Source organism: Elephas maximus, chromosome 5, assembly GCF_024166365.1.
Source record: "Elephas maximus indicus isolate mEleMax1 chromosome 5, mEleMax1 primary haplotype, whole genome shotgun sequence".
NCBI lineage: Eukaryota > Metazoa > Chordata > Mammalia > Proboscidea > Elephantidae > Elephas > Elephas maximus.
The window spans coordinates 118,906,028-118,919,414 of NC_064823.1; the positions used below are offsets into that span (position 1 = coordinate 118,906,028).

Here is a 13,387-nt window from a genome sequence, read left to right on the forward strand (position 1 = left end):
CATAGTGACCCCATGTAACAGAGTTAGAACTGCCCTGCAGGCTTTTCTTGGCTATAATCTTTATTGATGAAGATCAAAGGCTACAGCCTTCAGTATGGATTGCACCTCAACATAGGGAAAACAAAAATCTTCACAACTGGAACAATAAGCAACATCATGATAAACGGAGAAAAGGCTGAAGTCAAGAATTTCATTTTACTTGAATGCACAATCAACACCCATGGAAGCAGCAGTCAAGAAAACAATGCATGGCATTGGGCAAATCTGCTGCAAAAGACCTCTTTAAGGCCTTAAAAAAGCAAAGATGTCACTTTAATGACTAAGGTGTGCCTGACCTAAGCCATGGTATTTCAATTGCCTCATACACACACGAAAGCTGGACGATGAATAAGGCAGACCTGAGAAGAATTAATGCCTTTGAATTATGCTGTTGGTGAAGAATATTCAACATACCATGGACTGCCAAAAGAATGAACAACCATGTCTTGGAAGAAGTACAGCCAAAATGCTCCTTAGAAGCAAAGATGGCAAGACTTCATCCCATGTACTTTAGACATGTTATCAGGAGAGACCAGTCCTTGGAGAAGGCCATCCGGCTTGGGAAAGAAGAGGGTCTTTAAAAAGAGAGGAAGACCCTCAGCAAGATGGATTGACAGTGGCTGCAACAATGGGCTCAAGCATAACGATTGTGAGGATGGTACAGGACCAGGCCGTGAGTCGGAACTGACTCAATGGCACCTAACAACAGCAGCAACAATCTTTACAAAGCAGATCACCAGGTCATTCTCCTGCTCAGCCACTGAGTGGGTTTGAAATGCCAAACTGTCAATGAGTAGCCAAGCATTTACCCATTTGCACTAGCAGAACCGTAGTGATCTTAAAAACAAGCAAATGTGTTGCTTTCCCATTTTGTCTACACCTTACAGAATACAGAAGAAAATCCAAGTTACCTTTCTCATCTGAGCCAACAATCCTTCGAATTCCTTCAAGTTCAGCGTAGCTCCACTATAGGATGCGCAGCTATTTGCTGCTTTTCCCAGCCAGTAAATGGTAACTAATACCTGTGGAACAAAACCATGCACAAGAGCAAAAGAATTTTTTCTCAACATTACTTTTAAACTAAGGAACTAATAATCTTTCATCTACAGGAAAGCAAAAAGCAGAGAATTCCAAGACTGATTTAAAAAATCACCACCCATGATGTATTCATTAAATATAAAATCATTTTAGTGAGAACCTAACACTGTACCAGTTGACACAAATATGATTTAGTAGTTAAAATACGACTCCAGTTTTAGGAGAAACTAGGTTGTGAAAAAGTGATCTCAAGATGGTGAGAGGGAAAATCAAATCCTCCAAAATTGTATTCATGTAATGAGGTTTCAAAATTAGCAGCAAAATGCTTCAAAAACTCTTTGGAGTCTTTGCCAGGATGAGCAATAAAACAGAATGTCAATTCCTTTTTTTTTTTTTTTTTTAATGATGCCTTAAGTGAAAGTTTACAGCTCAAGTTAATTTCTCAAGCAAAAATTTATACACATATTGTTATGTGACCCTAGTTACAATCCCTATGATGTGACAGCACACTACCCCTTTCCACCCTGGGGTTTCTTGTGTCCATTCAACCAGTTCCTATCCCCTTCTGCCTCCTCACCTGCCTCCAGACAGGAGCTGCCCATTTAGTCTCGTTCTTTTTTATCTACTTGAACTAAGCAGCACACTCTTCAAGAGTATTATTTCATGTTTTATACTTCAGTCTAATCTTTGTCGGAAGAGTTGGCTTTGGGAATGGTTTTAGTTCTGGGTTAACAGAGAGTCTAGGGGCCATGTCTTCTGGGGTTCCTCTAGTCTCAGTCAGACCACTAAGTCTGTTTTTTTTTTTTTTGTTAATGTGAATTTGTGTTCTGCACCACACTTTTCTCCTGCTCCAACAGGGACTGTTGTGTTCCCTGTCAGGGTGGTCACTGGTGGTAGCTGGGTACCATCTAGTTCTTCTTCTGGTCTCAGGCTGATGGAGTCTCTGGTTTATGTGGCCCTTTTGTCTCTTGGGCTAATATTTTCCCTGTGTCTTGGGTGCTCCTCATTCTCCTTTGCTCCAGGTGGGTTGAGACCAGTTGATGTATATCAGATGGCTGTTTGCAAGCTTTTAAGACCTCAGATGCCACTCATCAAAATAGGATGCAGAACATTTTCTTAATAAACTTTGTTATGCCAATTGACCTAGATGTCCCCTAAAACCATGGTCCCCAGGTCCTCACCCCTGCTACTCTGTGCCTATAAGTGTTTGGTTGTGTTCAGGAAATTTCTTAGCTTTTGGTTTAGTCCAGTTGTGCTGACTTCCCTTGTGTTGTGTTTTGTCCTCCCCTTCACCTAAGACCGCTCTTGTTTACCATCTAGTTAGTGAATTCCCCTTTCCCTCCCTCCCCACCTTCATAACCATCAAAGAATGTTTTCTTCTGTGTTTAAACTTTTTCTTGAGTTCTTACAATAGTGGTCTCATACAATATTTGTCCTTTTGCAACTAATTTCACTCTGCACAAAGCCTTCCAGATTCATTCACGTTGTGAGATGTTTCATGGATTCATCATTGTACTTCATCGTTGCATAGTATTCCAATGTGTAAATATACCATAATTTCTTTATACATTCGTCTGTTGATGGACACCTAGGTTGTTTCCATCTTTTTGCTATCGTGAACAGTGCTGCAACGAACATGGGTGTGCATATAACTGTTCATGTGACGGTTCCTATTTCTTTAGAATATATTCCAAGGAGTGGGGCTGCTGGATCGCATGGTAGTTCTATTTCTAGCTTTTTAAGGAAGTACCAAATAGATTTCCAAAGTGACTGTACCATTTTCATTCTCACCAGCAATGTATGAATGTTCCAATCTCTCCACAGCCTCTCCAACATTTATTATTTTGTGTTTTTTGGATTAATGCTAGCCTTGTTAGGGTTTTTGTTGTTAGGGTAAGATGGTATCTCATTGTAATTTTGATTTGCATTTCTCTAGTGGCTCATGATCATGAGCATTTCCTCACGTATTTGGTAGCCACCTGAATTGCTTCTTTGGTGAAGTGCCTGTTCCTATCCTTTGCCCATTTTTTAATTGGGTTATTTGTCTTTTTGTTGTTGAGGTTTTACAGTATTTTGAAGATTTTAGATATTAGACCCTGATCAGATATGTCGTAGCCAAAAATATTTTCCCAGTCTGTAGGTTGTCTTTTTACTCTTTTGGTGAAGTCTTTTGATGAGCATAGGTTTTTGATTTTTAGGAGCTCCTAGTTATCTAGTTTCTCTTCTGGTGTTTGTACAGTTAGTTATGTTTTATATTCTATATATGCCATGTATTAGGGCTCCTAGTGTTGTCCCTATTTTTTCTTCCATGATCTTTATTGTTTTAGATTTTATATTTAGGTCTTTGATCCATTTTGAGTTAATTTTTGTACAAATGTGTGGTATGGGTCTTGTTTCTTTTTTTGTAGATGGATATCCAGTTATGCCAGCAACATTTGTTAAAGAGACTGTCTTTTCCCCATTTAGTGGACTTTAGGCCTTTGTCAAATATCAGCTGCTCATAGGCGGATGAATTCACGTCTGGATTCTCAATTCTGTTCCATTGGTCTATGTATCTATTGTCGTACCAGTACCAGGCTGTTTTGACTACCGTGGTGGCATAATGGGTTCTAAAATCAGGTAGTCTGAGGCCTCCCACTTTGTTCTTCTTCTTCAGTAATGCTTTACGTATTCCCTTTCCATACGAAGTTGGTATTTTTTTCTCCATCTCGTTAAAAAATGTCATCGGAACTTGGATCAGAACTGCCTTGCATCTGTAGATTGCTTTAGGTAGTATTGACATTTTCACAATACTGAGTCTTGCAATCTGTGAGCAAGGTTATGTTTTTCCACTTATGTAGGTCTCTTTTGGTTTCTTGCAGTAGTCTTGTAGTTTTCTTTGTATAGGTTTTTTATGTCTCTGGTTAGATTTATTCCTAAATGTTTTATCTTCTTGGGGACTATTGTAAATGGTATTGGATTTGGTGATTTCCTCTTCAAAGCTCTGTTGGTGTAGAGGAATCCAACTAATTTTTGTATGTTTATCTTGTATCCTGATAAATCCTGATACTTTGCTGAAATATTCTATTAGTTCTAGTAGTTTTCTTGTGGATTCTTTGGGGTTTTCTGTGTATACGATCATATCATCTGCAAATAGGAATACTTTTACTTCTTTCTTACTGATTTGGATGCCCTTTATTTCTTTTTCTTGCCTTATTGCTCTCGAGGACTCCCAGCACAATGGTGAATAAAAGTGGTGATAAAGGGCATCCTTGTCTGGCTGCTGTTCTCAAGGGGAATGCTTTCCGACTCTCTCCATTTAGGACAATGTTGGCTGTTGGCTTTGTATAAATGCCCCTTATTATGTTGAGGAATTTGCCTTCTATTCCTATTTTGCTTAGAGTTTTTATCATGAATGGTTGTTGGACTTTGTCAAATGCCTCTTCTACATCAATTGATAAGATCGTGTGGTTCTTGTCTTTTGTTTTATTTGTGTGATGGACTACATTGATTGTTTTCCTAATATTGAACCATTCCTGCGTACCAGGTATGAATCCCACTTGGTCACGGTGAATTATTTTTTTGATATGTTGTTGAATTCTACTGGTAGAATTCTGTTGAGAGTTTTTGCATCTAAGTTCTTGAAGGATATTGGTCTGTAATTTTCTTTTTTTGTGGCGTCTTTACCTGGTTTTGGTATCAGGGTTATGCTGGCTTCATAGAATGAGTTCGGGAGTATTCCATCCTTTTCTGCACTCTGAAATACCTTTAGTAGTAGTGGTGTTAACTCTTCTCTGGAAGTTTCGTGGAATTCTCCAGTGAAGCCGTCTGGGCCAGGGCTTTTTTTGTTGTCGTTGTTGGGAGTTTTTAAATTACCTCTTCAATCTCTTCTTTTGTTATAGATTTATTTTGTTTTTCGATCTCGGTTTGTGTTAGTTTAGGTAGTGTGTTTCCAGAAACCTGTCCATTTCCCCGAGGTTTTCAAATTTGTTAGAGTACAATTTTTCATAGCCTTCTGTTATGATTCTTTTAATTTCAGTTGGGTCTGTTGTGATATCATCCATATCATTTCTTATTCAGGTTATTTGCTTCCTCTCCTGTTTTTCTTTTGTCAATTTGGCCAATGGTTTATCGATTTTGTTGACCTTTCCAAAGAACCAACTTTTGGTCTTGTTAGCTCTTTTGATTGCTTTTCTAGTCTTTCATTTATTTCTGCTCTAATTTTTATTATTTCCTTTCTTCTGGTGCCCATGGGCTTCTTTTGCTGCTCTCTTTCTATCTGTTCAAGTTGTAGGGTTAATGTTTTGATTTTGGCCCTTTGATCTTTTTGGATGTGTGCATTTATTGCTATAAATTGACCTCGAGCACTGCTTGTGCAGTGTCCCAAAGGTTCTAGTAGGATGTGTTTTCATTCTCATTTGAGTCTGTGAATTTGTTTATTTCATTCTTGATTTCGTCTATAACCCAGTAATTTTTGAGCAACATGTTGTTCAGTTTCCATGTATTCGATTTTTTTCCTTGCTTTTTCTGTTATTGATTTCTACTTTTATGGCTTTATGGTCAGAAAAGATGCTTTGTAAAATTTCAATGTTTTGGATTCTGTTAAGGCTTATTTTGTGGCCTCATATGTGGTCTACTCTGGAGAACACTCCATGAGCTTTGAAAAAGAAAGTATACTTGGCTGTTGCTGGGTGGAGTGTTCTGTATGTGTATGAGATCAAGTTGGCTGATTGTGGCATTTAGATCTTCTGTGTCTTTATTGAGCTTCTTTCTGGATGTTCTGTCTTTCACCAAAAGTGGAGTGTTGAAGCCTCCTACTATTATTGTGGAGCTGTGTATTTCTCTTTTCAATGCTGTTAGAGTTTGTTTTATGTATTTTGGAGCTCTGTCGCTGGATTCTTAGATATTTATTATGGTTATGTCCTCCTAGTGTATTGACCCTTTAATCATTACATAGTGTCCTTCCTTATCCTTTGTGGTGGATTTTGCTTTAAAGTCTATTTTGTCTGAGAATAATATTGCCACTCCTGTTCTTTTTTGACTATTGTTTGCTTGATATATTTTTTTTCTATTTTTTCAGTTTTAGTTTGGGTTTTTGAGTTTAAGGTGTGTCTCTTGTAGATGGGATATATGCAGATTGTGTTTTTTTATCCACTCTGTCACTCTCTCTTTATTGGTGCATTTTGCCCATTTACATTCAGTGTAATTATTGGTAGGTATGAATTTAGTGCTGTCATTTTGACATACTTTTTTTTCTGTGTGGGGTGTGTGTGTGTTGCTGACGGTCCCTTTGTTCCACTTAATTTTCTGTGCTGAGTTGTTTTTATGTATTTTTTTCATCTTTTTCATTGTTGTTAATTTTGTATTTGCTGAGTCTTTATGTTTTTCTTGTTGTTTATGTTGATGTGTAGGATTGTTAGTTTCCTTTGTGGTTACCTTTATATTTACCTCTATTTTTCTAAGTTTAAACCAATCTTTTATTTCTTTATATTGCCTTGACATATGAAGGATCTATATTATTTAATCTCTCTTTTTTGTTTTAATGCTGTCATCATTTACATATTGACGTCTCTGTTTTCCTATTTTGAGTATTTTGCTTTGGTTTATTTTTGTAGCTTCCCTATCTGAGTTGATATTTGGTTGTTCTGTCCTGTCTTCTAGTCTTGAGTTGTTATCTGATGTTACTGATTTTCTAACCAGAGGACTCCCTTTAGTAGTTCTTGTAATTTTGGTTTGGTTTTTACAAGTTCCCTTAACTTCTGTTTATCTGGAAATGCCCTAATTCCAGCATCATATTTGAGAGACAGTTTTGCTGGCTATATAACTTTTGGTTGGCAATTTTTTTCCTTCAGGGCTTTATATATGTCATTCCATTGCCTTCTTGCCTACATAGTTTCTTGCTGAGTAGCCAGAGTTTAGTCTTATTGACTCTCCTTTGTCGATGACTTTTCGTTTATCCCTAGCTGCTCTTAAAATTCTCTTTATCTTTGGTTTTAGCAAGTTTGATTATAATATGTCTTGGTGACTTTCTTCTGGGATCTACCTTGTGTGGGGTTCAGTGAGCTTCTAGGATAGATATCTTCTCATCTTTCTCGGTATCAGGGAAGTTTTCTGCCAAAAAATCTTCAACAATTTTCTCTGTATTTTCTGCTATTGCCCCCTGTTCTGGTATTCCAGTTATTCATAGGTTATGCCTCTTGATAGAGTCCCACATAATTCTTAGGGTGTTTTCATTTTTTCAAATTATTTTATCTGATTTTTCCTCAAATAAATTGGTGTCAGTTGCTTTATCTTCAATCTCACTAATTCCGACTTCCATTTCCTCAATTCTGCTCCTAAGACTTTCAATTGAAATGTCTGATTTTGAAATTTTATTGTTAATCTTTTGGATTTCTGTTTGCTGTCTCTCTGTGGATTCTTGCAGCCTGTTAAATTTGTCATTATGCTCTTGTATAACCTTCTTGAGTTCCTCTGTTGGTTTGTCTGTGTGTTCCTTGGCTTGGTCTGCATTTTGACTGACCTCCTTCTTGATCTCTTGAAGAGCTCTGTATGTTAATCTTTTGAACTCCACCTCTGGTAACTCCAAGACCTTTTCTTCCTCTGGGACTTTTCTTGATTCTTTGTTTTGGTTGCTTGCTGAAGCCATCATGGTCTTCCTCTTTATGTGATTTGATATTGACTGCTGTCTCTGAGCTATTGATAAGTTATTATGTTTATTTATTTTTATGTTTTCTTACTGTATCCTAGCTTCTTGTTTTGATATGCCCAAATAGGCTGGTCATGTGACCTACTTTGATTATTGGCATCTTTGAAGCTCTCACACCCTGTCATCAAGTGGTTACAGCTGTTACTAAGTATGTGAGCCCAGAAGTCCGTTTACTTTTCTTGTGCGGATTCAGCTCGGGTGCCCAGGTCATCTGTCACTAAATGTGTGGTGCAGGCTCTCACCTATAGCCTTAGACAGGAAGGGGTTTTTAGGGGTGACTGGAGTAGGCACAGATATCTGTCTGCGGTAGGGGGTTATGTGCTGAGCAAGGTAGGGGGCTAAGAGTTGCCTCTGAGTGCCTGGGTAGAAGGTATGCCCCTGTTCCCTAGAACTCACAGGTGGGTGGGTTTTTGCAGCCAGACTTTGGGCACCATGCTGTTGGCTGTAAGGACCGGGAGGCACCACTTATTCTCAGACCCCTGTTGTAGGTAAGTAGGTGGAGTGGGTGGAGCCAGCATTCCTCAGGCCCCTGATGTGGGTAGGTGAGGACCCTGCTTAATGAGCAAGGTGGTGTCAAATGTCACAAATCTGCCACTCCCCCTTAGCTGCTGCAGTTGAAAATAGGCTTCAGGTATATAGCCTGTTATACTGTGCTAATGAGGACCTGTGCTGTTGAAATGGGCCCAGAAAGGTCTATGCAGAGGTGAAAGACATTCAAAGTCCGTGGAGCCCTTACGCCTGTGCCTAGACAAAGGGGCTGTGCTTGCCCACAGTTCCTGGGGAACTGGCAGATTATTTTTTCCTGTTTGTTAATTTGTTTCCACCCAAAGCAGAGAGAATAGCTCGAGACATGTGACAGGTCCCACTTCTGGTCCAGGGGGCACAGCAATCACTGAAGCTGGACCAGACTGGGACTGGAGCAGAGCAGCGAGTGGGTGGGTAAATGGGAGAGAGTTATTTCTCAGAGGAGGAAGGGTTTTTTTTTGAATCTGTACAGTAAGTTGGACACTTGCAGTTAACTTTTGCAGATTTAGCACCGCTTCTCCTTGGTTCCAGAGGCTTGAGCAGACTCTCTGCCGCTTGGTTTCTCCCAGTGTGGAAAACACATCCTGATTGCTACTGCTTGCCTCAGCCTGTGCATGCCGGCTGATCCAGCCTGTACGGTGCCAGCCAGCTTGGGTCTAGCAAACCCTCGCTGCTTCTGAACTCTCTCTCCCTCCCCCTGCCACCCAGTCTAACTCCTCAACTTTGTCTTTGATGCTCAGGGCCCCTAGATTTTCATAAATAATTGATTTACTTGTTTTTTCAGGTCTTTGTTGTAAGAGGGACCACAGGAAGGCATCTGACTACTCTACCATCTTGGCCCCGCTTCCTGTCAATTCCTTTTGAGAGAGGTAATTGAAGGTCTATAATTTTTACTTGTGGGCACAGAGAGTCCTGCTAAGATATATGACAAAAATCCCAAAGGAGTGATCAACATTAATTAGTGGTTCTAAGCACAGGATTGACAGAGTGATACCGAATTAAAGTCAGAAAGAAGTAATGTAATGAAGAATACTATCTGCAGATACTAGCTCTGAGATATAGTTAAGAAAATAAATAAATAAATGAAATAAAACCAGTTGTCTTCTAAACCATTTGACTCATGGTGATCCCATGTGTGCCAGGGAACTGTGCTCCATAGCAATTTTAATGGCTGATTTTTCAGAAGTAGGTTGTCAGGCTTTTCTTCTGAGGCACATCTGGGTGGACTTGAACCTCCAACCTTTCAGCTAACAGTCAAGTATGCTGTTTGTACTGCCTAGGAAATCCCTGGGTGGGGTACAGACTCCCATCAATTTGAGACAGGAAATTCTGAAGCCTTGACAAGATTGCTGCCAGTTAAACAACCTTGGATGTTTGAGAATAAATATTCAATGGTTTGAAGCTACATTCTTAAGTTAATTTTGTTCTGTCTTTCCAAAGAAATGGTCCACAAAAGCAAATATTCTTTACGTTGACCTTCCCATATAACCCAGCAGGGGTCAGCCAAAGATGAGCCCCTTAAAACTGAATTATAGGAGTCTGAAGTCTATGTAAAAGCTAAGGTTATTATTTTATTTTCATATTCTGCTTTATTGCTTCAACCAGACTGGGAAGTACTTGTACCTCCCTCCACTTGCTAAGCCAGCAAATGCTTTGGACAACATGATATGTATATATGATTCCAGATGGCAACAGGCCCAAAACATGGCTATGTGTATCAATGCTATGATGTGGTTTGGTTCTCTAGCTCTGTAGGAAATTTTTACTTCATGCATCCTTCAAAACTTCCAGAAAGCCTTTTTAACTGATTGCTTACAAATAAATTTCCAGAGAATAGACTATTCCAAATGCCAGGACATTAACGAGGACCATAAAACAACTAATGTACACTAAGAATATGAGGCTATCTTGAAAGGTATGATGAAAGAATGGAAGATAGGACTATGTTGCTTTTTAGATTATGTATTTTTTGATTTGTTTAAAACTTTATGGTGAAAAAAGTTTTATAGGGGAAGAAAAGGAAGGTAAGAAAGAGAATGTCAATTAAATATAATAGCACCCTGGAATTAAAAATAATAAAAAATAGAAGTCACAGTCAAATTTTCTATTTTATATGCGAAGGCCATTTCTTACATTCTTCGATTTAAATTTAAAATAAAACAACAGTAACATACTTGCCTTTTGAAAGTTAGATCTAACTTCAAAAAACTGAGTGGTGAAAGTACTAATAAAATCTCAGAAGACTAATTAGGAAAACAAAATTTAGAAAGTACAGGTCCACAATAGTCAACATTATCCATATGATGCTGATCTTTCTCCTAAACCATTTGTCCAACTGCTTAATTTAATAATTCCATCTATGTCTAAGCTGGAAACGACTAACGTTAATGTTGAGGCAGATCACTTTGTGCTTCAGGAATCAAATCACAAACAGCATAAGCTTTCATTTGTTTATTTCTAAACTGATCACTTAACTAATTAAAGAGAAATTCCCCAGATCTACTATTTTTATTTCTATTACCTGCTAAAACCCGCTGCCGTCAAGACTCATAGTGACCCTATAGGACAGAGTAGAACTGCCCCCTAGAGTTTCCAAGGAGCGCCTGGTGGATTCAAACTGCTGACCTCTGGGTTAGCAGCCATAGCATTTAACCACTATGCCACCAGGGTTTCCTTTATTTCTATTACGGTCATTAATACACCATCAGGAACACATGTATCTGTTTTCCTAGGACTTTCTCCAGCAAGGCATACGAGAACACACAAGGTACTGAATTTATGATCTAAGCTTTAAATTTAAACCATCGAAGTCAGGAGGGTAAAAGATTGGAAAGTGAAGTTACAATACTTACATTTCTGAGCTTTCTGCTATAATCAAGGCTCCTAGTTACGGGAAAAGGAAAAGAAAATATTATCAGAATCACAGGTTCCTCACTATGATCATATCTTAAATACTTCTAAGGTGTACCTGAAGCTAAGAAATATAACAAAATCAGGAGACTATATTATTATGATTATTGGTCTATGATTGGTGATTTCGGTTACCAAATTATTTAGAAAACAAATTATAGAAGGACAATGTGGGATTAAATTTCCACAGTGCTCCATGAAATGGTGAATGCTTTCTAAAGTTTAGGGAATGAAGAATTCTTCTTGAAATTGAGACTGTTTATACTTGAATTCTTAAAGCTTAACTGTTGAAGTAAGACTCTGCCTTAATTATAGACCATGGACAAACTGAAATCTGACTGCATTCCCAAAATCTTGCCCAGTCCTTCTAACAAGGTCTGAAACCTTACTTAATTAAATAGAACCTGAAAATAAATGTACATGAAGTAATACTTTCCAAAAATTTATTCTTTTCTGCTATGGACATAAATTTGTGTTAGGAATTAGCCATAAAGAGACAAATATGCATGTACGTATGTTCAAATATATACACCAAAAAGCTAGTTGGTAGTACTTTCTAAATTTTTCACCCAGTGAAACATATTTCTCCAAAATTATTCTAAAGTTTCTTTAACATGTCCACAAGTAATACTAAGAAAAAGAAACATTTTTCCATAATAACTTCCGTGAGGAAGTGGACCATGTAATTCTACAAGTATATAAACTAGACAAGAATTCCTTCAAGTATTTTGCTGTTGTTAGCTGCCACTGAATAGGTTCCTAACTCATGACAACCTCAAGTACAACGGAAGAAGATACTGCCTAGCCCTGAGCCATCCCTATGATAGGTTGTGGACTGAACAGTTGTGACCCACAGGGCTTTCATGGCTGATTTTCAGAAATAGACCACCGGGCCTTTCTTCCTTGTCCATCTTAGTCTGAAAGCTCTGCTGAAACCTGTTCAGCATTATAGCAACATGCAAGCCATGACTGACAGATGGGTTATGGCTGTACACGAGGTGCATTTGACCGGGAATTGAACCTGAGTCTCTGCCATGGAAGGTGATGAAGAGAATGCTTTGATGTGTCCCCTTTTTAGTAGAAGAAAAGGTGTTTCATTATCTACTTAGATATCTGCTATGATTTTTTTTTAATTTAACAATAAAAAAACAGATTGAAACAAAAACTTAAAAAAGATTCCAAAATTTTCATGAAAATCAAGTAAAGAAGAGGGAACACAAAGCTTTTTCTGTATTGACAACAAAACTTCCTTGGCTAAAATCGTGGTCCACTTCTAAAAATCATGCCTGGCACGTAGTTGGAACTCACGAAATATTTGTTGAATGATTTCCACATAGCAATTATATGAAAATACTTCCAAATTTTTACAAAGACATATTTAGGAGCAACCCAGAGCCTTTCCACTTTTTCATCCAATTGTTTTGGTTGCCTGGAATGATACTTGCTGTATGCCCTCCTGGATTATCCTTCCATTTCCCATCAAGGCTGTCTGGCATCCATTACAGGCAGAGCTCACTAAATTACACATGCTGTAATCACTTGCAGGTTTTCATTCTTTTTTTGCGGGGGGGGCAGCGGGAGGAATACTCAGGTTGCTTCTCAAACAAAATGTAAGAAAAATTACCTACAGTAAAAGCTTAACTGAAGATGACTTTTAAAAGGCAATTTCAGAAAAGTGTCAAAATTTCCTCTGTGGGATCTACCCCTATACTTTATTGCTTACACTATTCTTTGGCATCAATGGAGTATTCTCCATCTCTGTTGAGTTTCTGCTCACCTCTCAGAGCGGGGACACAGAGAAATACAGCAGTTGTACTTTAATCTACCATTGCTATAAAATTTACGCATGCCATAAACGTCCCCAGGACAGTCAGTCCCCAGCACCGCTTATGAAAAGGTTGTGAAGCAGATAACTTATTTCATGACCCACTGACTCACTAAATCTAGAAACAATACCTTTCTAAATACTGTGAATAAATGAAAGGCATAGTTTTAATATAAAAGTACAACCTATAATGCTTGTGGACTGCCCTTCCCACCACACTCTTCCTACTCATTACTCTTCACCCACACTGGCTTCCTTTTCCTTTTAATATCAAGCTTCTTCCTCTTCCCCAGCCTTTCTACCTGCTCTTCCTCTGTTCTGAACACCCTACAGATCTTCACATGGCTAGTTCCTGCTTCCCACTC

General features: G+C 38.4%; 1 protein-coding gene across 7 annotated transcripts in view; it reads right to left on the reverse strand.

The window, feature by feature from the left end:
- Positions 1 to 13,387, reverse strand: part of LIMCH1 (LIM and calponin homology domains 1) — a 430,644-nt gene that overhangs the window by 109,131 nt on the left and 308,126 nt on the right. For all 7 annotated transcript variants that reach the window (XM_049886947.1, XM_049886942.1, XM_049886948.1 and 4 more), the window contains exons 5-6: positions 11,140 to 11,170; positions 951 to 1,061 (exon numbers count right to left, since the gene is read on the reverse strand). In XM_049886947.1, the coding sequence (XP_049742904.1) occupies positions 951 to 1,061; positions 11,140 to 11,170 (142 nt within the window). The remainder of the gene's footprint in view (positions 1 to 950; positions 1,062 to 11,139; positions 11,171 to 13,387) is intronic.